Consider the following 26,940-nt stretch of genomic DNA (forward strand, 5'->3'; position numbering starts at 1 on the left):
ATTGAAAAACATATTTTTGTTGAGTTTTTGGTTACATAGAAATTATTATTTTTGCGTGCCACATACAACTATTTCCTATTTATTGTAGATTGTGACTATTGGTGGGGAACGGGAAATTTAAACAATTACGACCGATTTTGTGAGGATTATAAAAAAGTAGATGATGATGAGGAAGAACTTGTTTGTTGACTATGTTATCCCAAGATAAAATATCGTTCCCTGCTTAGTCTATCCTATTGTTAACGAAATACAAATTTAATAATAATAAACTTATTCAAAACAAACATAAAAATTCAGCTGAGCGTAAAAACGTTACAACAAACATCAGACATTCTAATGTGCCAACTATCTATTCTAAATTAATAAAAATCATACAATCACTGTACATAAATATTGTCCTGCTTCATGATGTTATCGACCTCTCGGAGTAGGAACACAAAATTGGACTCGCTGCTATTATTAAAATAGCTATCGCATTATATATGGGTAGCAATGGCGACACTCATCTTCGCCATCATACACAAATGACAGTCTCAAATATGAAAGCACAAATAGTTATACGTTCTCTTTTGGCACTTACTTTATAAGTACTAGACTTGTACTATTGTTTATTGTTTTACTGTAGAAACAATTCGTACACTAATATATCATACATGCACACATTCAATGAATGTGTTCTATAAAAAATGAAATATGTACCAAAACTATTTATACTATCGTCGTTTTGATGACATTAAAAATCATTCTTCAGTTCTCGCTGAATAATCTTGTTCACTAGGAAGCACTTAGTATACGTCAGTCTATGTGAATCGTGAAAGTTACTGATCCATCCTCCTTGAAATAATCAATACGGATATTCGATGAGAAAGCCCCACATTTTATCGCTGTCTTTCCTGAAAACAAATGCAATCATTAGCCCTTCGTATATTAGTATAGTTTTGATATCTACTCAGAGAGATAAGAAGTAACATGTCTTCGTTAGCAATTGGCAATATAATATATTTTTTTAGAAACTCCACCTACAAGCAGGCCCGAATCTAGAAATATATTTGGGTGTGTTCCCACTAACTGTCTCAATAACATCAACACGAGTAATAATAACAACAGCAATAATAATAATAATAATAACAATAATATTTACTTAAATTTAAAAGAAATATTAATTATACGTAAATTAATTAATATTGTATTGTTATTATTACATGAATAGCTAAAAAGCTGGTAAATGAACAGCACGTAGTCATTATCAAGCTTACATGTAGTTGAGATCGCTAAATTTGTATAAAAGCAACTGCCCTGTAATGTAAATAGATAAAGAATTTAATATTTGAAGACTAAAATTGGTAAACGCTGTAAGTGCCACAATAATTCAAACACCGTTTTCCACGTTAAACTGTGAAATGTGTCATGCTTTATAATGTGGTAAACGTGAAATGTGGCTGGTAGCCCTCTAAGTAGTTCAAAGGGCGTGTAAAGAGGTCACTAGTGTGATCGTTCTTACGGGCTGATGTGCGGAACGATGCGATTTCCCAACACTTTCGCTTTTGGCATTTACAACGTTTACTACTTTTAGTCCTCATTTATTGACGAAAAGTAAAATTCCTGATTAATATTTTATTTATATTATCATAAGTAGACTGCATAAACCTTCTTTGGTACAGTCAAAAGCTAAGATAATGGTAAGCAAATTATCCACCGCTATTTTCATTAAGTTTTTTATTCTACATCCTGTGTTGTTTTAAGGAATGAAACTATGTTGCTTCAAAGCAGGCATTGTTAGCTGCTTATTGACGTCTTTATTTAAATTGATGACATTGTGTAATTCAGACCGAATGAAAATGGTGGTGGACAATTCACCTCCTGTTTCTTTCGCCGTGGGGTGTACTGTCCCAATGCAATACTTGCCTTCCAATAAGTTTGGTGGAAATAAATGACCATCGATTATACCTAGCATAACAAATGATAAGCAAGCATATTTTCTCTATGTAATTTTAATACTTGATAAGTCTTTCTGTGGGGGGTCCGGACCCCCTTCGAACCCCTTAAATAAGTCCTTTCCTCCAAGCACACTAATACCTTCGTATGTTTGTGTGTAGAGGAACGTGGGAAAGACGGAATACTTAATGTATGACTACACGGAATGAATACGAGACAATTTTTTTTCGTAGATCCATTTATTGAACCCTTCTTCACATATAAAGGTAACTGAAACAGCTACAGTCGGATTGCGCACACTTTTCCGGTTTTATCAATGGTATCTGATAAGCCGTTGACAAGCTGTCACAATGTACAGGATTGCGCACAAAAAAATGAGGCGATGTTGTCAGATGTAAAATGTTCTCAAGCCGTTCTCACTTCTGTTAGTTTGTTTGTGTGTGTGTGTGTGGACTTACACGTGTTTTTGCAGTCATTAACCTAACCTAACCTAACCTAACTTTTGAGTTTGAGTAAATTGGTATGATTTACTATTGTATTTCTAATTTCTCTCTCTTCTTGTCTAAAGAGAAAAACAGTTTTGCGCACAGACTTTAAAGCTATCAAAGTGGCAACGTTCGATCAAAATCTGTGCGCAAACCAGGTCAGTGAGATTTGTGCGCAATCCTGGATCTAAAGTGTGCGCAATTCGGTTGGGGCGGACTAAAACTGACAAACGGAGCCGACCGTAGGGCACTCGTTCGAGGCCTCGCGCTTCAGGAGGTCCCGCGCCAGATAAAAAATTAATTGTTTATAGCCCCGTCTACTTCCCTGCACTTTTTTACACTCGGTGTAGTGCAGGTGTATTCAATTCCCGTCCGGGAGAGAAAATCAGCAAGTGTAAATGGTTCTAGGCCGTAAAGAACCTTTTTATGTTTAAAGTATTTCAATTCGGTCCAGGAACCTTTTTCCGGATGAATTTAAATACGGTCCAGGAAACTTTTTTCAATTAAACAATACGCAACTTGTACCGAATTTTAATTGTGCGTGAAAAAAGGTTCCGGTCCTGCAGCGGAACCCAATAGAACCTATTAAAATTTATGGATTCCTGGACCTTCAACAACCTTGGGGAAAGGGCGAGCAAAATAGAAAAACTTGGAAAAGCGTAAACTTCACGGATTCGTCTCAAATTCAACTGTTTCTCTAACACTCACTTCATAAAGCAATCATTGCATACGATTTGGTCATGAATTACAAGGTAAGGACAGTACCGAGTAGCATTTCAAAATCGGAAACAGTCAAATTGGGAAATACATGTTTTGCGTTTTCGTGAAGTGATTATGAAAGCAAGGTATACGCTATAATTATGTGCATTTCCAGAAAAAATATTCTCAGTATTGATAAAAGTATAAATTATATAATAATAATTCGTCTTGGTGTTCTTTAAAATATTTAAAGTACATGCGTAATGTTTACAATATTGTTCCTTTTAGAAGAACTATCGTAACATACCCTTCGGCATGTGGGATCGAACTGGGTGATGTAGCTCACTGATCATTCATCCTCTATTCTGGAGCAACTCGCTACGCATGGTGAGCTTGATGGTAAGGTGCGAGAGGTAACAACTATACACTTAAATGGCAAAACCTGTCTCTCACTGTGGAAGTGCTCCCTCGAAGTGTTGAATCACGAACTGCTTAATTAACGAGGTGTCCGATTGTAGTGTCAGCCTGAATGCCCAGACTCCTCTCTCCTTCTCTTGACTATTAGCTTCCGCTTCTGCCCCTCTGACCGATAGATTAGAACTGACCACTGATCTCTCTCTTCCCAGATATTTATTCAGATTCATTTTACTAAACAAATGCAGAGTCAGACCTCTGACAAGACATTTCTTAGATGGTTCTAGCAATTTCCTGTCTAGAAAAGGTGATGGCTAAATTACTGGGATTTTAGAGTTCGTTGTACGTTACATTTCCAAAGATTCTACGGATTGTCACGCTATTGTATTAAAGATTCTCTCCGTATACCATATAGCCCCCGTAGCGGAGTGGTTAGCACATCGCGCTACGACGCCAGGGGTCCCGGGTTTGAATCCTGGCCTGGCAAGGAAGTTTGTGAGTGTCCATTCATCAATTTTATCGTATCATCACTCATCCTCATCTTCGCAAATTAGTCAAAAGTGGCACAAATAGCGAAGTATAACAAAGCAAATCAATCAATAAACCGTATATCAGAACACTACATAATAACTAGGGAGACAAATTTATGGTAAATAAAAACTGAGGAGAGCGGTATATACCAGCGGTGGAAAAAAATGGCACACACTTTTTCATTATGAGAGGAAACAACATACAAAAGAGCTACTTCATTTTTATATACTGTACACATACAGAAGTACTTAGCTGTCCAACCAAAAAGAAAACATCAACACAAAATCACTTCATTTCTAAATTGTATATATCAAGTGATTTATTCATTGCATGTATTTAAAGGATATCCTTGCTGTCCAACAAATAAAATAATAACAACTGCACATACAGAAACACATGATGAAAATCACATGATGATAAACAAAATTCATTCACGACTGAACACAAAAACCATTGTTTCCCTTGATGTGCGGGAACAGACTAATCTTATCGCTGCTACAGCTAGCAAGTTCAATGAAACTGGAAGTTGAGTAGACATTCGGGGGAAGAAAGGAATGCAGCTTGACAGGAAGCGAAGTTTTCGAACTCAGATGTGCATGGGAAATCCAAATTTGCAACGTCTTCCTGATGTGATCGAAGATAAAACGTTCTTCAGCTGCACGTTGTAGGAAACTTTAGGCAAACGTATCGTTACAAATCGACAGTTTGCGCGCACAACCTCGATTGCCGTTTTTTGCGTGTTTTCTACTTAATTTGATGATATTTCACTGTTATTTCGCGAAAAAGCGTTCATTTCGTGGAAAAGCACACATTTCGCATTACTTCGCGAATAAAACTCATGCATCATTGGAGGTGTAGTTACGTGCAGAATGTTCAAAATTGCATCTTTTTTTCACATTTCGTGATTTCGCGCATCGCGAAAATTCAATGTCCCTAATAATAACCCATTGAACAGATAACTAAATAATAGCAAATGGCCATATTTTTGCCACCGGACAGTTTTGTGTTAATATAATGTAAGAGAGCTTTGCTACATGCATGGACGTTCGCAGATTTTTTTTTTCCCACGGAGGGGCAAGCAAGGCATTTTTTCCGATAATAGTAATGCCTCATCATAAACACTGCTTCAGCCTGAAATAATCATGTTCCTTCAACGCAATTATAATAATTAACATAAATTCCGTGACTGAAATTAAATTATGTGTGAAATATATAATTTTTGAGTGAACATCCATTGTCCAGGGGAAGGGGGCGTGGCCCCTTGCCCCTGTTTCCGGAAGTCCATGGCTACATGTAAGAGACAAATGAGTTTTGTTGTATACATACACATACACACACATATACACATTGTTTTTTACTATAGAACCCTTACGAGATCGGCGAGGTGCTGTTTGCGCGAGAATATTAAAAAAGGAGTGCAAACTAACCACATTTACACCAAGAAATGGGGGTACTTGCCCCTGCCCCTGCCCCTGGCGTCCAAATATATCTGCGGCTCTAAGAATAACCGTCCCAATCTGCGTATAAGAACTACAAGCTCAAACCAAGGGAGAATTTCGGCGATAAATGTTCAACAGTATTAAAGCTACGTGGCGAGAGTTTCTTCTCCATCACTAACTTAACTTACCTTCAAGGTTAGGATAATCCCGAACTTTTACGATAATCATGTTGCAAACAGTACAGTCAGTCGAAATGTTAAACTTCAATTTTCGATTCACTGTTTCTACATAAAATCTTCACCGTTAATGTAAGATGAAATTGCAACTAGACATGAAACAACTTCTTGATTTCTGCACAAGTCAAGACAAACCTGTTCACACAGTCCTACAAATGACGTCAACTGATTCAAAGTAACCTATGTACACTTCTTTGACAGTTGGAGGTGGATGTGCGACTACCTATCATTCGATGGGCTAAACGCTTCTCCCATGTGCCAGGAACCAATGATTTATGGAATTATACTTCCTACATTAGCATCCGTGGTGATCAGAGGGTAATAAAAACGGAGTTACTAGCCTGATGGAGCCGTGCAAGTACATATAAAAAAGACGAAATGGTGTGTCTCTAAAATTATCGCCATGGGATCGATATAACACGTTGCTTCCGTGGATTTATCAAACAATGTGTTCAGTGACTTCAAATCTGTTGTGGCATTGTACGTTTGTATATTAGTGGTATGCAGTTGCTAAATTTTTGTTGGATTTATGTACACTGTACAGTATTTAAGTGAATGAGAAATTTCGGGAACCCAATTCCACAAGTTACAAGCGCAAATTTTAATGGACTGTGGATTTGTTGTTGTTTTCATTCTGCAAATTTTGGGGATGAATAGTGATAAGATGAAATGAATAAAGGGCAATTACAAAGACATTTTTCAAATGTAGAAAAGACTATAAGAATTACTGAATGTATGTCTAGCTTTACATCACATAACCTTTTTTTGCTAGAGTACGACCCCTGTGTATTCCTTATAGAAACACTAATTTTCAACAACTTAAAACAATCAGAATTTATCATACATACCAAACAAGATATTTTGATTGATTTCATCAGAAATCACAAAAAACAAACCACTCAACAAACTGCATTACAAATAAACGAATGTAGCAGAATTTATGAAAAACATAAAGAAAAATGTTACTAAAATATTCATTTTATTCTGTAGTCGAATATTTTGATGCATATCTATAATGAATTTTATTCACTACAGAGCGAAGCTCAGCCTTAGGCTACTCTGTCACCTAATTCTGTATAAACTCGTGTTTCAATTCATAAATCTCTCTCTCTCTCTCTCTCTCTCTCTCTCTCTCTCTCTCTCTCTGTACATAAACACAGGCAATGTATCCTCAAGAACTGAAGTTACGTAAATATAAGTTTGCAATAATTGCTATCACATGCTGTGATAAAATGTAGGGTACACAGATATTTTGCCCAGGATTTTCGAAAGGCGTACGTATACTTTTTTAGTAGTGACCACTCATTTTAGCATCTTATCCTGCCTTTGATGTTCTTTTATATATATATATATATATATATATATATATATATATATATATATATATATATATATATATATATATATAAATCTGGGGAAAGGGGGGAAAGTTATAACCCCCACCAACCCGCCTTGGACACGCCATTGATTGTACTTTTCTTGGTTCAGTAATTCATTTGCAAGGATGTATTGCATATGTTTAGGATTTGTAAAATTCCAATTCTTAGAGAACAATACTCTGTCACTTTTAAAATGCAAAATTCTTGTATTGTTACAAAAATAGGATTTCTGTTATCCATAAGGTCAGTGGCGACGATTGGGCGGGGCGTGGGGGAGCAGTTGCTCCCACTTTTTGCCACTTTTGCCTCCGCAGTATGCTAAATCTTATCTACCAAGGAAAATAAGTTGTCCTTGCCCCCCAGTTTTGGCAACTTGCTACCCTTGTTTTGGAACCCAATCGCCGTCACTGCATAAGGTGAACAAATAAACCAAATCAAATCTATTTCTAAGACTTCTACACCAATATGTTTATATCAGGCTATATTTAGGATGGGGATATGTCCCTTAGGAATATTACGGTGAATTTAATTTTCTGAAATATAGAATAGCCTCTCGAGTGTTCTCTCTCTCTCTCTCTCTCTCTCTCTCTCTCTCTCTCTCTCTCTCTCTCTCTCTCTCTCTCTCGCTTATTTCTTGCCTGCTTCTTTGTCTCCTTCTCAATTCACCCTCTCTTACATTCGCACACAATTTTCTCCATCTTTCTCTCTCTTCCTTTCTACATATCTCGATTTCTCTATTACATTTTCCTTGTATTTTTGTCTTCTTTTGTCTTTTCTTTCTTTTCATACATACCGTATCTCCGTCTCTGCTCTCTCTCTCTCTCTCTTTTTAGTTTCTGTCTCTCTACTTTTTTGTCTTTCTATAATGCCCAGTCAAATGAGAACGGGTAACCACGCATTGAACTGCTGTTTACGAACGATACTGCCATCTGTTGGCAAGGATGGAAGCAAAGTGACAATTTGCACGTACACATTCGTTGTTTGTTTATTGCGCAGGAAGTGAGGTTAGCGATACGTGTATGGTGCCATCATTTTGACCCCAGAGTAAAGGGAAAAGCCAACAGAGGGAACACGTGGATTCTCCCCCGCCGAAGAAGTTCAGTGGTGTACATTCAAGTTCCGGGGAAGTCATGATGACGTTCTTCTACAACTGCAAGGGTGAGCTGCTTGTCGACTTTCTAAGAATGGGGATGAAATAAATAGAATGGCAGAAAAATAGAAAGATGAAAAGTAAAGAAACAGCACCAGGGGGAGAAAAGTGAATATCGCACGGACAGGCACACAGAGAGAAAGAGAAACACAGAATATAAATTTAAAGTGCCTCCCCGATGGCGCAGTGGTAGCGTCGTCGCCTTGTAATGAAGGGGCCCCGGCTTTAATCCCCGGTGGAGGCACATAGTGCTTCCGATCCCACTTTAAACTGTAGGTCCAGTCCCGATTAGCCCTACTGTGCACAAAGCGGACTTACAACACCAACTCAATCAATCAATCAATATAAATTTGATGTCGAAACTGGCAATAAAGAGTATTTGAAGAGTGGAAATACGTAATGTGAAAAAATAAAAATCGGAAATCGAAATGGTTTTCATTGCAGGCTTCTACTAGCCAGGTAATTAGAAGTTTAAATACTCATATATACCTCTCGTCAATAAATTATTATTATTTCATCAGATGTACACTTAACCACCCCCTTTCAAATGACATATGTAGGGTGACCATAATATTTTCAACCATAAACGGGACATCCCAAGGAGATCAGTTTACTCCCCCCCCCCCGCCCTTTCTGAATAATCGGTTAGGCCTCATTATAAAATTATTACTGTGATAAACGTATTGTTATATTTATTAAAGGATGAATCACATAAATGATATAACAACATTATGCCTTGTTTCCATTATATGAAAAACTCAATATGCTGACCAAGGCAGAAGTTTATTTTATTATAAAACATAAAATAAACGTAACGTTTGAACCTTCTAGCAAGGTCTTTTTTTCAGACTCTGCACCAAGTACAAATGTAACAAGGTACAAAAACAGGACGATATATATACACAAACATTACTCCCCTCCAGACTATTACATAGTTGTTCTGGAACATTCTAGCAGGTGGCTTTCCCTTGTCAACTGTACTTTCACCTAAAAGGCTAAACATATTTTCTTCCATCTAGAATGTGGTTGGACTCTTTATCTCACGCTCTTTTTTCTTCATTCTTCTTCTTTCTTCTCTCCTCTTTCTCCCTTGTCCTTTCCACTCTTTCTAACACCTTTTTCCATTCTTTGTTTATCTTCAGTCCCCCATTCCAGTTCATTGTGTCTTCTTCACCTTTCTTCTCTATTTCCTTGGCCTCCTTCCATTTTCTCACTAGTATTCTCTTCTCCCTTCCTATCTGCTTAGCCTCATCCCACTCTATGGGGTGTAAGAGGTGCTCCTTCCACGTAGTGCACCCAATGGTCAACCTCACTTCCACGTAGTACAGAGGAATTCGAAAGAAACGCCTCCCTTACGGTTATGCAACCCGGTATTTTATATCGTCTAGTTTCGCCTGGTAGAGTAGTTCCCGAGAGGAGCAGTGTTTCCAAACCTATAACCGTAGTGTTTCCAACCCCGTATTGGTTGGTTGGCTGTTGATTTGGTGTTTTAAGTCCACAATGAACAGTATGTCTAATCGGGACTGGACCTACAGTTTAAAGTGGGATCCGAACCACTTTGTGCCTCCACCGGGACCCCTTGATTACAAGGCGTCGACGCTACCACTACGCCATCCAAGCCTGTATTGCTTCGTAGGAGACGAAACTTTCACGTAACTTCTTCATTCGTGATTTACATTTGGTTTACAGACTCACATTACAGGACACTCTTTTCCTGTATTGCATGTTTTCTGGAGCATTTATTTTTCCTTCTGTGGAGAAAATTCTGTTATTATTTTACATCTTATTTTTCGCAGCTTCTCTACCATTTATTGGCTAATCGCAACAATGAGGATGAATGATGACTCGATGGAATTGATAAAAGGACAGTCATAAAGGAACCATGGGGAGCTAGATTCATATTTTTATTATTACTAATATATTTCTCTTCTTTTACTTTACTTTTGGCTAGTCGCAACGATGAGGATTAGTGTATGATAAAATTCATGAAGGAACACTCATAAACAATCATACCCAGGCCGGGACTCGAACCCGGGAATTTCGGCAGCGAGATCAAAAGCCGACGGCTTACCACGCTCGGGCACAGCGGCGGCCAATTATTATTAGTGATATTGTCTCAAGTAGTGTATTTTTCCACCATATTCTTTCACACAATCATGAAACGGATGAAAATTAAAATGTTAAAATACCTGCCTACGTTGTTTTTTTTAGCTTGCAATATAAAGCCCTACTGCACGAAGCTAAATTGTGGGAATACGAAACAGAACCAAGTTAACATATCTTGGCCGTGGAAAGTGTTAATAGAAAATCTAGAAAAGAGCCATTTAACAGTTGCCTGATTGCTTTTCCATTTGTTGTATGGGAAGAATTGTCTGAAATGTGTGTGTAGTGGCAGGCAAAAGAGAACACAAATATCTAATAGAGAGGCAACACTGTCATTGTTCTGCACTGCACAGACCACGCGTCTCATCGAGTGGGCGGGGCACTGTGGGTGCGAGCGAGCTGCTGTTGCTTCTGCAAAGAGAACACTCACAAACAACTGAATGACGCTCCGCTTAAAATCTAGTCAATCGAGAAAGGATTTGTTGAGGAAGTGAATTGAAATATAAACGCCAGAATTTGGTCTAAGCCTATAATGGTTACTAGCAATAAGAGCTGATCAATTTTTACATGTGGAATTCCGTAATGAACGAGGCAAAAGGCCGCACTCCACACCTTTAGTCTGGTAACACTAATAAATCATCTCATTATATGCGTTCGGTTATGCTGATAGTCATGTTTAATATATTACCTTCAAACATAAACAATATCATGGACTCACTCAGAGGCAGAATTCAATTTTACGCTTTACTTTCCTGAAGATATTGTAGCAATATAATCATTCCGCTCTATTTTCGTATTCTCAATTGAACTCGCACTATTTTCCCCCCTCCCTTCTCCCACCTTAAAAATTTTTGGGTGAGAGGCTACAAACTATACTAAAACTGAATTACAGACAATACTTTACGACTCAAAGTGACGTGACCTAGAACGTAGTGAAAAATCACTGGTGCAAAATTCAACGTAATGATGATAAAATGAAGGTAGGAAAATGGATGTGCTAGAAAGTTTTACATACATACACACAGTTAGCTCCGTGTAGAAGATAGTTCTTCACATTTTTCTCTTGAATTCACGAAACTGTAAAGCCATGAACGCGTTAACCCCCTATAATCACGGAGTCCTAGGTTCGATTCCTGGTGGAGACACAACTGCCTAGTGGTTCGGATCCCACTTTCAACTGTAGGTCCCACTTCGGGTAGCCTTTTTGAGCATGAAATGGAATTAAAACAAAATTGGAACACGGTAACCCATCACAACACACGCGCAGAGAGCGTTGAACTTAATGACTGACAACTACATCGAACTTTCAGCGAAGCTGGAATAAGGTCTATTTGCCATGACAAATAGTGTGAATTTTCAGTCTCGTGGTGCTTTCTATACGAAGTGCAAGCAAGTTATCTAAAAAAATTCAAATGTGAGGGTGAGTCGAGCTATGTTTCATTCAATAAGACTCTTCACTTCAAACATATTTTGCTCTATAGCTGTCGATTTCGAATGGGCATCTAAGACTGGTTGCTTAGCGGACCGGATTTGGAAAAAATCACGGACTGTCATTGTTCCAATCACACTACAGACATAGCAAAAATTGATCGCCTGAAGATGAGAGAAGAGGTGATCTCTTGATATGTCTCGAAATATATAGATAGAATATATAGTCAATCAAAAAGAAAAACAATGGATAATGTCCAATTAAGTATAGAAACGCTGTTAGAACCTGTGTTCATTCACAGAGCAGAAGGGTTATTTTGACAAAATTCTGTTTCCCGGCTGGCTGCTTCGGAGAAGAGGGCGTTGTGAAGTTGCCGCTTCTTGCCCAAGCGGTAGACCTAATTCGTTGTTTGGCCACGAGTTCCTTCGTAGGTAAACGCGGCAACAGAGGATCACTGCCATAAAGGTGGTTCCCGCGCCGGCTGAAAGAGCGACGGAAAATTAAAGAACCATTGTCACTAACTTCAGACAGACATCTAATCATTTCCTTAGGTTTCGAAGCTGATCCGAAGGGACAACAAATACCAAAAAAACGTCATGAATTAAATGATCGATTGGTCCGTCCTTCTGTTGATGGATGGCAATCCATATTAACAATAATAATCGTAAGCTTATCATTAAAGAGTCAACAATCAAAGCTAATACGCATCTATTGATCAGAAATTACTAGAGGGTTAAAGTTGTTTTTGTACCTCTTTGTTATTTTAAGTCGCTCTTCTGCCACTTTCGGCTAATGAGGATGAGTGACGATTAGATTAAATTGACACCATGATACCAATACTGAAGCCGTGACTCGAACCCGGAAATTTCGTGGTATCGGAAGTGGACCATTTAACGCGCTTGGCCACCAAAGAGAACCTTCTCTGCGGCCAAGCGCAGTTAGTGATGGACTAACAATCCAGACACCGAATGTTCCGGGTTCGAGTCCCTTCACAATCTAAGACATAACACTTTATCAAAACTTTATTCACCTCTCCTCCACCTCAAATTTAATACTCAATCTTCCCAACCAAATTTCCAAGCCAATTTTAGACTTCCTGTTGATATTGCTCCCTCCAAAAAAGCAATCTAAGACGTAATAGTAATACACAAGAGTTGGGATTCCCTGCCACCAAAATAATTATCAATCCAGCTACCTGAAAATCCCACCAACTTCATTAATCGCCCACCATAATTTCCCTATCAATCTAAGGCCTAATATGTAAGAGTTGGATATCGCCCCCCCCCCCACCAATATTACTTATTACCCGTAACAATTCCCCTGACAATCTACAAATTACTATTTGTATAACAGCAATGGCTAATTGATAACGTAATTAAACTTGTTCCCTGTTTACTCAGTCAAATTTCCATCACAGTCTGTGCCATAATGCCCCTCCCCCTGGGCACCACTGATTTAGAACTGTGACAACGTGATAGGTGTAATGTAACTAATAGTTAAGTGTTAGGGATGGGTGCATGTGTGCTGCGCATTTGAATTTTATGTGAATCATATCTGTCAATAATGTGAATATTAATATTATAGAATATAATATAATGGTGCAGGTGTGTGAAAAAGTAACCATGAGCACCAAGGTATCAATAAAAAAGAATTGGAAACATAAGCTGCATATGGAGATGTGTGTAATTAGTTTTGTTCTGGGATGTAGCAAAGAACATCGGTTAAACCGTGCGGGGTTTCAATACTGTGTCCACCCGCCGTTGGATTCAAGCACTGCATCTAGTCGACGAGGCAAGGATTCCACGAGCAGATGTTTGGTCTTCTCCTTAAACTCTCCCAAACATCAAACACGTGAAAATGTTTTCGATTGGGAGACTTCGCTGGCCAATCTACTCTTGAAATTCCTGGGTGCTGATTAAACCAGGTGGTGTTCGCTTTCGATGTATGGACGCTGCTGTTGTCTTGATCGAAAGTCACGTGCGAAATCTCATCTTCAAGGTGTCTCTCTCGCACGCTGGGAAGCGTGTGGTTTTCCAGCACTGCGACGTATTCCTGCGAATTCATTCTCGAGGACACTTCCACCAATCCACCTACTCCAGACGAACTGACCCATCCCCACACCGCCACGGATATCCTGCCACTCCTAGCATGGGTAGAAATGTTCTCGGGGCCGTAGCGAGTTTTGTTGCGCCTCCAAACATAAACCTGACCATTTTCGTCAGACGAAAATACTTTTTTGTCGCTCAAAATTACGTTCTGCCAAAATTCTTGAGGAGCTGGTAAATATTGTAAAGAAAACTGATCCGTGCTTCGTGATGGAAATGCGTCATTGCTTCATTCTTTGCCGCTCGACGGTGCCGAACTGTTGCAGCATGGCACTCCAGTTTCAACTCTTGGCGAATCTTCGTTGTAGCCATGAAGGGATTGCCCTCGCTCATCTCAATGATGCCTGCATCTTCTTCCCTGGTTGCCTTCCACGGCCGGCCTTTGTTGGGTCTTCACTTCATTCCTTGGTCACCTTCTTCCTCGTAACACCGAATCCAACGCCTGACGCATGAATCGTCCACACCAAGGGTCGTAGCAATCTGTAGTGCAGCAGATCCGCCGCACAACAACATGCGGACTATCTTCTCTCTTGTAAATTTCGAAAGTAAGGCATGATGAAATGATATCGTAAAGGAACATTCGGACCGAAGGGACATGCTGCACGTGGCACATACCTCTTGAAAACACCTTATCATTGGTGCATGTAGAGTTTCACGCCCATTCCGGTGCAGAAAGTTTCATTTTATTGGTTCCGTTGCAAGTGGCATGCTCAAGGCATAGATACGAGTAAAACTGCTGCAGGATCTCGAACGAAGCACCCACCGGGGCTCGAATTAAAGCCAAAGCGTGGTGGCAAAAGGCAACCGTGAAGTTACTGCATCTGAGATTTACGTCAAGCAGGGCCTGCGTGGTGTGTGCAAAGAAACTCACGCTTGCTTTAGGAAATAAGGATACTATTGAATCAATGCAATATAAAAAAGTATATACCGTAAAATATACATTATTATTGACTCATGCATTCCCTGAAAAAAATGCATTGTTTTCTCGCACATTTCTGCCCGCAATGAATATAAATGTATAATCTATTAAATTAAGCAGGTGCATGCAGATTTAAAAATATTGATAAGATAATTCAATTGAATTGAATTGAATTGTTTTTTTTTTAAGTCCACTTTATGCACACACAGGCTAATTGGGACTGGACCTACAGTTTATAGTGGGTTCCGAACCACTATGTTCCTCCACCGGGTATCGAACCCGGGACCCCTTGATTAAAGGTGACGACTCTACGATTGCGCCATAGGGGAGGCCCTAGTCCTCTTACGGAGATAATTCGTTCGGAGCAATAGAAATGCCCTATCAAAACAATTGGGGAATATTATTTTCAATGTGGATATTCTTCGGAAAATATGTTTCTAACAACAGTTTACCTAAATAGTGGGGACTTGGGGTGAGAGAGAGGGACGGAGTTGGAAGAGAGAGAGAGAGAGAGAGAGGAAAAGCACACAATTTTCTGTTCAGTGCGAACCTTTGGGATTGCTTTTTCCTAGCGCACCAAAAACACAATACGTATAACCCAAATACAACCCAAACCTTCAATGGCAAAATTGTGAGTCAATCACTCAACTGGAATAAAAAGTACGGATTTAAATCTAGGCCAGAAGATAGTTATTGCGCTACCATGTGCCAAAGAAATCCACTTTGCCCGCGAGAATTGTCATGCCTGAGTGATATGTAGTTTACGTTAGTTGTGAGAGTTGCTTCAATTCCATTGCCTGCCAAGAATAATGATAGCGCTGAAAGCATAAAATACAGAAATGTGCATGTTTGACGAGCTATGAGAAAAGCAGATCCTTGTGTTTTCTTTTCAAAATTTACTAATTTTATGTCAATTTTTACATATAGCCAATGGCGACAGAGGATGAATGATGCTTCAGGGAAATTGATGAAGATTGAAGAAACAACGAAAAAGAAAAACTCATTATCAGAGGCTAGGACCCAAGAACCCTGGCTACGCAGCATGTTATGATATTTAAATATATCACGGATTGCTGCTAAATCCATTCCTAGATATTTGTAATGAATGAACCCCGCCCCCGCTACGAGAAAAAGAAAGACTATAGGATGTGAAACATTCACAATGTAATTGCATTGCTTTACATCGCTCTTGGCTGTATTCCAAATGTAGTAAGAGATCAGCGATAAGTTAGATTTTTTTTGTGGCAAGGTATAAGTGTATTTGAGCGCAAGGGCTACCTATTGCATCATTTATAAAGAGTTAACTTCGTCGTTACACTAGCACCAGGCACAAATGCATCAATTTCTATTTCGGTTATTTTACATCACTCTTCTGCCTCTTGAGTTAATCGCGATAATACGGATGAATTATCAATTTATAAAATTGTGGCGGGACAAACTCAGTGATACATTCATGCCTGACCAGAGTTCGAATCTGGAACATATGACCTCGCATTGCTAGAAAGGCTGGCAGAAATGTATCGGAAAAGTGTAGGAGCACCAAGAACCGGTTTCACCCAGCACAGACAATGAAATCATTTACAGCGACTCGCTGTGGCAGTGTTGCTCGTCACCCCCTTCCCCTCACTCGCAGATAGCATAGCCTTCTCAGCACGCACCTGCTGATGGAAGAGTGGAACCACAAGCAAAACAACCTGCGCAGACCCACGACTCCTGTGCACCGTACTCCCGCGAGGAAAGGCGGGGGAGAGTGGACCATGCTTCCTTATGGCCCGAACTGAAGGGAAGAAGGGAGATCTGCGCGGGTACTTTTCGTCCCAAGGATTTTTTTCGTTTTGGTCGATCTATACTTTTCGTTTCAGGCATATTCCGACTGGAAGGTTTCTGGCACCCCTCCGCCCCCTCCCCTTCCCACCATGGTTAATAAATGAGACCCTTGCACTTTCAAAACCCTTATCGCAAGAAAAAGCTGGCATCAATTTTACACCACCATACAATAAGATTTACACGGGAAACATTTCCCAACATATTTTCTTGATTCGGACTAAGGGCAAATTAAAAATAGTCAAAGAATTAAATTACTGAAAATATGGAAAAGCGCGATACCGAAATCTGTAATGAGTGCGAAGGGAAAATCGAGAAAAGGAAAAAAAAAATAAGTATAAAAGTATTCGAATAACCAGATTAAGAGAGAAAGTTATCACTGCTCGAACAATGCAAATGAAAAAAAAAACGGGAATACGAATTGAAATATACGACAATCGGAAGTAGGCTGAAGGAAGCAAATTTTAATAAACGTGGAAAGAAAACATAATGAAAGGAGCGCTGGTTCGATTCGCGACGGAAGCTCATATTTGTTGTTCGAATCCCACTCTACACTGTATGTCCAGATGCATTTACACTTAAAACAAACTTCGTGGAACTTTTTCCACATCAGATGTCGCCAAAAATTTAAAAACAAAAAGAATAACTCTGAAGGAAAAATGCCGAAAGCGTTATTGCAAAATGAAAAAAAAAATCTTCACATATTCGTTCGGAAGTGGTAAAAGAATAATAAAAAACTCAAGCATAAATGTTAATAACACTTGTTATTATTACCAGAGACATTCTCAAAATAAACTTCTTGTCCGTTAAAATCAAATCAAGAGGAAAGCAAGATCTCCACCCGGTCGCGTGAATCTGTGGCTAGATTCAAGAGTTGGAAACACTACGCTTCTCGCGAGCTGATATTCCTGGCGAAACTAGATGATATAAAATTCCGGGTTGCATAACCGTAAGGGGGGGCGTTTTATTCGATTTTGAGTGTACACCCTGGACTGCAGACTAACGAGGCTCTAGCGACTGGCCCCATAATTTTGTTTGTGTTGTCCTGTGTTTTATCCATATTTGTTCTGAGTGCTCCTTTACAGCCTCAGCTTTTAACGAAAGTTAGAAGATTTTAATATTTTATGATTTTAGTTCTGCAACGTTCGAGTTGTTATGTGTAACGATAAGGGACTGGACCCCGTATAATGTGACGGGTGCAAAATAGCCTTAGTGCTGACGCACCCAAAATTGTAAATTCAAATTCAAATTCAAATCCCACTCTATGTCATGTCCTGTTTCTCTCGTGTGTTTAAATATTGCATGTACGACTTAAGAGAGAGAGAAATGCGATGTTAGCTCTATGCTGAAGTTGAGTAATGCCAGAAGTATTTAGCAGAACCAATCTTCTTGAGAGCAGCTTTATTCTTCACCAATCGTTTAGGAATCTCCCCGAAAAACTTAACCCAAATATGAGACACACAACTCTAGATTTTCCTTGCGAGTTTCTGTCAAGACGCAGGAATTTTAAATTATTCTTGCTGTTCCTTAATAAAGAAACTGCATGCTCATTCACTGCTCTACAAGTGACGGAACACACACAAAACAAAGCATGTTTTTTTAACATGAAATGTCTCTCAAATTTAGACTTAATTTCCAAGATAATTCCTAAAGTTTTATCAAACGGGACAAATAATGTTTTCTTTCCTAATAATATGGACGACCGGGACACGCCTCTGAAACGGGACATGTCTCAGTCAAAACGGGACGTGCGGTCACCCTAGACATTACGTAACATTACGTTACCTGCAGCATACTAATCCACTACTAAATTCTTAGCTTCCAAACAATGTACATTAAGAATTATATATTGTTCATAACATGGCTGAGCACGCAATAATGTTCAAACACGTTGCTTAGCAATTTTGTGGAACCCATTTAATAATTCAAGATAGACGCGAATGGGTGGTGAAATATTAGCTAGTTGCGTAATATATAGTTACAGACAAATTCAAGCTTAAATTGTGGATTTAATCATCGTTTTTATTGTAAAAGTGTTCTGTGTTATTACAAGACAGTACATTTATTGAAACGTAAGTTAATATTAAATAATCTTGTGATTTAGAAGATAAATCAGTGTTAAATCTGGATAGCATGGAAGGCTCTGGGCCATCCAGATAAAGTTTCCTGCTTGTAAGAAATTCAACAAATTTCATTCAAGTGAGGGAAAATGTCTAGCGAGGAAATTATTAATCAAAGCAGAGAGGACGTCCAAATGGAGATGAATGAAGTAGTGGAAGTAAAAAAGGATACGTCTTCAAATAAAAGCGGAGAAAATATGGATGTTGAATTGGTTGCTAAGCAACCAAAAAGTCAGAACACAAAACGAAATCGAGCAAAAGTTAGTGGAAAGGAGGAATCTATAAATGCTCCAAAAATTTTCAAAGCAAACGTATTAGAGCGTACAATGCAATCAAAGGACAATGTGAATAAAAATGACTTATTCTATCCTGGGCACGATGGCCCATATATTGTTCTTGTTGAAGGCGTGGAACACAATGTTGGTAGCTTTAGTGCTATTATGTTAGGTAGTCACTTAAGAGAAGCTAGAATTAAAGTGAATTTTGTTAAGGCATCAGGTCCAAATCGTGCAAAGGTTTACTTTTTAACATCCAATGATGCAAATGACTTTTACTTGAACAAAGAGTTTCAGAAGAAATATAAGGTAAATGTCAAAATCCCGAAGAGTCTTTTACACAGAATGGGACTAATATATGGGTTACCGTTAGATATAAACTTAGAAGAAGTACAAGATGAAGCAGAGGCTGAGAGAAATATTACAATAATCAAAATGGAAAGAATGAAGAAAAAGATTTATCAAGAAAATGGGGAATTTGAGTTCAAACCGACCAAATTGATCAGCGTAACGTTTCAATCACAAAGGTTGCCCTCGCATGTAAAGCTACTCAGTAACATATTTCAGGTACAACCTAAAATAAAATCTGTGATGCAGTGCAGGAATTGTTTCCGTTTCTCTCACACAAAGGATGTTTGTAAGTCCAAAGCGATATGTCCAAGGTGCGGTGATTATGAACATGATGATATATGTGCTGCAGTACCTAAATGCATAAATTGCTCAGGAAATCATCTTGCAACTGAGAGGTCGTGCAGTAAGTGGGAAGAGGAAAGAGAAATTCAGAAGGTGATAGCATATGAAGGCTGTTCATATCAAGAAGCAAAGAGAAAAGTTAGTTCTAGTAGTTCATTTATGACCGAAAGAGACGATTATTCTTATGCAAACATACTACAAGATTTCCCAGTGTTAAAAACAACTAAAGCAGAGTCTTCCTTTGTACAAGCTCCAAGTTCAGCAATTACAACAGGTAACAGATATGAGGTGCTGGCCACTCTAAGAGATGAGGAACCAGGGACATCAAGAAACTTATATTCGTGGAAATCTTCTCAACCTCAGCTTTACAACATGAACAATAATTATGCTGATCGAAGACTTGGGAAGATATTTAAAAGTAAAGAAGTTATGAAAAATAAAGGTATGCAAAATCTAAAGTCGTGTGACAATCCTCAAACCCAAAACGAACAAGAAAGACAAGATTATATTTTACTAAATTCCCAAAGCAGTCCAACGTCAGTGACAACAACGGAAAAACGAAAATTACGGACTAGCATCCCACAATATGACTCTCAAAAGCAAATAATGATTAGTTTGTTACAAGTTATGGCAAAACTAACGTGGAACATAACTGTGGATGATAATCTTCAGAGAATTAAAAATATTCTAGTCGATTGTGCAAATATTACTTCACAGTTATTGAAACTTATTGAAGAGCTTGAATCATATGAAGATGCTCAACATTAAATATAATAATCAGTAAGTTATTACATGCAAAATATGTTTTTGTTTGTGCAATGGAATTTATGCACGTTTCCTTCAAGAAAACTTGAACTCATGAAACTGATAGAAGAGCATCATCCTCTCATTATATGTGTGTGTGAAGTATGGGGAGATGGAAGAGTTTCAATTGAAATAAAAAATTATCACGCAGTAATTAATCAAAAAGGCGGAAAAGGAGTGGGTATATTTGTACATGAAAGTCTGGCATTCCAACCCATATCATTTAATCCCAATTTAGTGATTCTTCGAGAATATCGGGTGGAAGTAGTGGGAATACAAGTGCAAATTTTGAATAAAATATTTACCGTTATCTCGATCTATATACCATCTTCCTATACATCGCAAAAAATTGCAGTGAAACATTTAAGGTCTATGATTAGTTCATTCAAGACTCCATTAATCATAACTGGAGATTTCAATTGCCATCACCCATTGTGGGGTCGACAGGCAGCAGATAAGTTGGGTCGAACTCTTGTTGAATGGATGGAGGCGGAACAGTTAACTATAATAAATGATGGTTCACCTACTCATATGCCTAGAAATGGAAGTAATCCGTCATCTATAGACTTAACATTAATTTCAGAAAAGTATTGTGCAGACTTTACATGGGAGGCCGATATGGACTTGAGAACAAGCGATCATTATCCATGTTATTTTTATCTGGCTTATTGTCATGCAACAAATGAAAGAATATTAACTATTCGCAAATGGAAAGTATTCAAAGCTAATTGGTCTAATTATACAAAACTTTTAAATATTTATTTTTCAGAGGATGATGGATTAAAACCTGATAATATTACATACGAGGAGTTTGTAAAAATCATTTCGGCTGTGATGGACTTGAGCTGTCCCAGGGTGATAAAAAGTAGTCAGCAACACTTCCCAAAGATATACTGGTGGACAGAAGAGTGTGCTGAAGCAAAACTACATAGAGTCGAATTAGCAAGAATATACTCACGTCAACCAAATCCGGAGAACTGGATAGCATTCAGACGCTCTGTGGCCAAATCAAAGAGATTATGCATAAAAGCAAAAAGAAAATCATGGAAATTATTTTGTGAAAATTTACACCCAAGCATGAAATTAGGATATGTGTGGAATAAGTTTAGGTCGCTCAAAAATCCTCGTACAGCAAATGTGGTTCCTTTGAAATCAAATTGGAAGACTGAATTTATTCAGAAACTCATACCTACAGTGTCAGACGGAGTAATTGAAACACCAAATGAATTATGTAGTTACACATCAAAACTACGTTCGGCGAAAGGTTTTGCAACTCCAATTTCAAAAGAGGAAATCTATGAAATCATCGGCAACAGTAAAGAATCTGCTCCAGGGATGGATGGAATTACTTATTCGATGATTAATCACCTTCCAGATGTAGCGTTAACGGCGATGTGCACAATTTTTAATAAATTCTTAAATAATGGAAAAGTACCAGAAGATTGGTCCAAACAGTTGATTATTCCAATTTTAAAAACAGGCAAGGACCCTCAAGTAGGTAAATCATATAGACCTATTGCTTTGACGTCAGTTATAGGAAAGATATTTGAGAAACTAATACAAAAAAGAATAGAATGGTTTTTAGAAAGCCAAAATATATTTCAGTTCGAACAAATAGGATTTCGAAAGGGATTAGGATGCCAAGACGGAGTAATCACTCTTTCCTCGTATATTTTTGACTCACTGAAAAGAAATAGAATTGTACTAGCTGCATTCTTAGATGTAAGCGCAGCTTATGATAATGTAGATATTAATATCCTAATCCAAACAATACAACAGCTAAAAATACCTCACAACTATGTTTTGATATTATGGAAATTACTCAGTAAAAGATCTGTATATTTCCACTTTTTCAGTGAAAGTAGAGGACCGTATTCAGCCTGCAAAGGGTTACCTCAAGGAAGTCCTTTAAGTCCTTTGTTATTCAACATATATATGATCGGGATGAAAAGGAAATTAATTCCAGCAGTCAATTATCTTCAATATGCAGATGATATCTGTATCTATATGTCCACGACACAAATTCATACTGATTTTCCTGTTTTAGAGGAACAAATATTGGAAGTGCAAAAGTGGCTTGAAAGTAAAAAACTCTCCATTTCAATGGAAAAATCTAATATTACAATTTTTAGTAAAAAGGGAACACCTCCAATAGTTCACTCGATGTCACGAAAAACAAGAATTCCCATTACATCCAGAGTAAAATATTTAGGTGTCATCTTGGATGAAAAACTAACTTGGAAGGACCAAATTAAAGCAATACAAGTCAAATCAGAAAAAGTGCTTAATTTGTTCAAAGCAATTGCAAATACTCAGTGGGGATGTCATCCTCGAGTTATGCTTTTATTTTACAAGAATTATTTTCGGCCTATGATAGATTATTCTCTACTGGCAATGTGTAACTTGACAGAAGGAAAATTGAATTCCATTGATGTCATACAGAGGAAATTCTTGAGAAGATGTTTAGGCGTTATGAACAGCACTCCAAACGTAGTAGTATACATGGAAGCGGGTGAATGTTCCATTTCATGTAGACAGAAGATGTTAGCAGCAAATATGCTCTTCAAAGTGAAATCATATAGTGAGCATCCTTTCAACAATGTACTAACAAATATGATACACTTATATGAAACAGGAAAAATAACAAACAGAAAATCTGCTATGTGGATAGAATTGTATAATTCGTTTTGTCAAGAATACCAGGATGTTCTACAGATGCGTTCACGGCCTGTTTTTTCATTAGATTATCCTCAACAGTCTCTGGATAATATTCATTTTCCTCGTTATTCGCACATATCGGAATATTTTACTCAATGGCCAAGTTTTTATTTCATATACACAGATGGATCTAAAAGTGAGCCAGGTGTTGGATGTGCAGTGTACGATCCACAACATAAAACAGACCTATTATTTCGGCTTCCACAAGACTGTTCAATATTTACAGCAGAATCTTACGCAATTTACCAAGCTTTAATATATGTCCAAAAATTAAATTTACGAAAGTTCTTAATACTTACTGACTCGCAAAGTGTATTACAGGCTCTTAAATCTTCTTACAAGAGTCTTTACAAATTATCCCCTTATATTATAAATTGCATACAATTAGTTCAAACAATACAAAAATCTGGAAAAACCATTGAGTTTTCTTGGGTTAAAGCTCATAGCAATATTCCAGGTAATTCTCATGTAGATGAATGTGCAAAGAAAGCAGTGCGCCTTCCAAATATTACGAACTTATCATTATACTATACGGATCTTCTCCCTAGAGTAAAGAAGAAAATTCTGAATGAATGGTTTGATTGGTGTCGAAATGAACTTACAACAGTTGGAGAATCATACAGACCATTTGCTGAATTCAAAACACAAAAACCATGGTTTCATCATGTAAGTGCTACAAGAAATGTAATTGTATTAATTAATAGACTGAGAACGGGCCATTTGTGTACTAGGCAACATTTATCCAAAATTGGAATAACGAACAATAAGAAATGTGAATGTGGCTGGGAAAGTGCAGATGCACAACATATAATATTGGAATGCCCAAAATATAATAGAGAGAGAAATATCTTGTATAAAACTTTAAATAATCTAAAGGTTCAGTTTCCAACAAATTTGTTAAGTTTAGTTGTTAATCCAGATGTGAGAATTGGTTATAGTTTGTTATCATTTTTAAGGAAGTGTAACATACAATTGTAAAAGGCAAAGTGTTCTTAAAAAAAAAAAAAAAACTAATATCTGTAAAATAGGGGGGATGGACTGATAATTTTATTGTAAAACAATTGTGTGTGTGTGTATTGTTATGGACAAAAAACGGCATAAAAGCTGTTAGGTTCCAAATAAAGGAATGAATCAATGAATGAATGAATAGACGCGAATGTTGAGTGTTCCACAAAAAACATAATCTGAAAAACTTTAGCCAAAGCGAAACGCTACAATGGCTGGTTTATTCAGAGTGAGGGTAGCCGAAATGAACGAGGTTGAAGAAAAACAGTTCATGGAGTTCATGCTCAGGCTGCATAAGATGCTCTGATTCTTGTACCCGCCTGCTAGAAGTTCCACGGGTTACATAAAACTTACTACAAGTCATTCAGGTAGGTCAGCAGATGTCGGCACGAACGAAAGAAGAGAATCAAAGCGGTCGATGCCTGATCCAGGAGCTGCCGGATGAAAGTTCACCTGAGGATCACAACTCCCCAACCGAGCACCTGCTGTCCGCGTGCTTCGAATACCTGAAACACGTCGATGCAGAAGCCCAACGTTTCAGCAGCAGGAGAATCACGCAGACGGACAACCTTGGTTTCCTGCCCCAAAAGAAAAACTGAAGAAAGGAGACAGACTACCCGAGGTTCCTGCACCAGATGAATCATATCAGGATGCAAACAGAGGACAAGGTATTCAACCACGTCAAGAACAACTGAAGGAAGGAGACAGGCTACCCGAACTTCCGGCACCAGATGAACCATCTCAGGAAGCAGAGAACAAGACTATCAAGTGTTCCCCTGTGCTTATCACTACGCCATGAAGGCGTATAGGGGGTGTGGGGGTAACGCCCCACACTTTCTTGATCCGGTCGTGAGTGGGGGTGATGTGATCAGCATCACGCGCCTGACCGCCTTTACCCCCCAGGGTTTCCCCCAGGTACCCATGTTATTCGACGCTGGGTGGTCGCCGGGGCCGCTTCCATCATTAGAAAAGTTCCCGGATTTGAACCGGCCGGGGATCGAACCCGGGACCTTGAGCATGGTAGTCAGACGCGTTACCGACTGAGCCACCGCGGCCACTAAGAGACTATCAACCATTTCAAGAACAACTGTAGGAAGGATACAGACCACCCGAGGTTTCGGCACCAGATGAACCACATCAGGATGCAAACAGAGGAAAAGGGGTTCAACCACGTCAAGAACAACTGAAGGAAGGAGACAGACTACCCGAGATTCATGCACCAGATGAACCACACCAGGATGCAAACAGAGAACAAGGGGTTCAACCATTTCAAGAACAACTGAAGCAAGGAGACAGACTAACCGAGGTTCCGGCACCAGATGAACCATCTCAGGAAGCAGAGAACAAGAGGTTCAACCATTTCAAGAACAACTGAAGGAAGGAGACAGACTAACCGAGGTTCCAGCACCAGATGAACCACATCAGGATGCCAACAGTGGACAAGGGGTTCAAATATTTCAAGAACAACTGAAGGAAGGAGACAGACTACCCGAGTTTCTGCACCAGATGAACTACATCAGGATGCAAACAGAGAACAAGGTGTTCAACCATTTCAAGAACAACTGAAGGAAGGAGACAGACTAGCCGAGATTCCTGCACCAAACGAACCACATCAGGATGCAAACAGAGGACAAGGAGTTCAACCACGTCAAGAACAACAGAAGGAAGAAGACAGACCACCCGAGGTTCCTGCACCAGATGAACCACATCAGGATGCAAACAGAGGACAAGGGGTTCAACCACGTCAAGAACAACTGAAGGAAGGAGACAGACTACCCAAGGTTCATGCACCAGAAGAACCATCCAAGGAAAAAGAGAACAAGGAGTTCAATCATTTCAAGAACAACTGAATGAAGGAGACAGGCTACCCGAACTTCTGGCACCAGATGAACCATCTCATGAAGCAGAGAACAAGAGGTTCAACCATTTCAAGAACAACTGAAGGAAGGATACAGACCACCCGAGGTTCCTGCACCAGATGAACTACATCAGGATGCAAACAGAGGACAAGGGGTTTAACGACGTCAAGAACAACTGAAGGAAGGAGACAGACTACCCGAGATTCATGCAACAGAAGAACCATCTCAGGAAGAAGAGAACAAGGAGTTCAACCATTTCAAGAACAACTGAAGGAAGGAGACAGACTACCCGAGGTTCCTGCACCAGATGAACAATCTCAGGAAGCAGAGAACAAGAGGTTCAACCAGGTCAAGAACAACTGAAGGAAGGAGACAGACTAACCGAGATTCCAGCACCAGATGAACCACATCAGGATGCCAACAGTGGACAAGGGGTTCAAATATTTCAAGAACAACTGAAGGAAGGAGACAGGCTACCCGAGTTTCTGCACCAGATGAACTACATCAGGATGCAAACAGAGAACAAGGTGTTCAACCATTTCAAGAACAACTGAAGGAAGGAGACAGACTAGCCGAGATTCCTGCACCAAACGAACCACATCAGGAAGCAAACAGAGAACAAAGGGTTCAACCATGTCAAGTCCAACTGAAAGAAGGATACAGGCAACCTCTCCAAGCAACAGCGGCGCAAGAGCAGAATGTTCCTGGTTCGGAGAACACCACCGAGGACACAAACTTTACCATCTCCTCGAACGTGATTGCTTTCACCGGTGTGTAATGGAAACACCCAACGCACATCCTGGAAGATCCGGAGCAAG

The 26,940-nt window shown here is 38.9% G+C and overlaps 1 protein-coding gene across 1 annotated transcript in view; it reads right to left on the bottom strand.

Annotated features, from left to right (window-relative positions):
* Positions 1-346: 346 nt before the first annotated feature.
* The window catches only part of LOC145985694 (sodium/potassium-transporting ATPase subunit beta-1-like), a 95,860-nt gene continuing 69,266 nt past the window's right edge, over positions 347-26,940 (bottom strand). The window contains exon 7 of the mRNA XM_083119763.1: positions 347-893. Coding sequence (XP_082975889.1) covers positions 796-893 — 98 coding nt within the window. The 3' untranslated portion in view covers positions 347-795. The remainder of the gene's footprint in view (positions 894-26,940) is intronic.

This window comes from Lepisma saccharinum, chromosome 3 (assembly GCF_977018435.1).
Source record: "Lepisma saccharinum chromosome 3, izLepSacc3.1, whole genome shotgun sequence".
NCBI classification, from domain to species: domain Eukaryota; kingdom Metazoa; phylum Arthropoda; class Insecta; order Zygentoma; family Lepismatidae; genus Lepisma; species Lepisma saccharinum.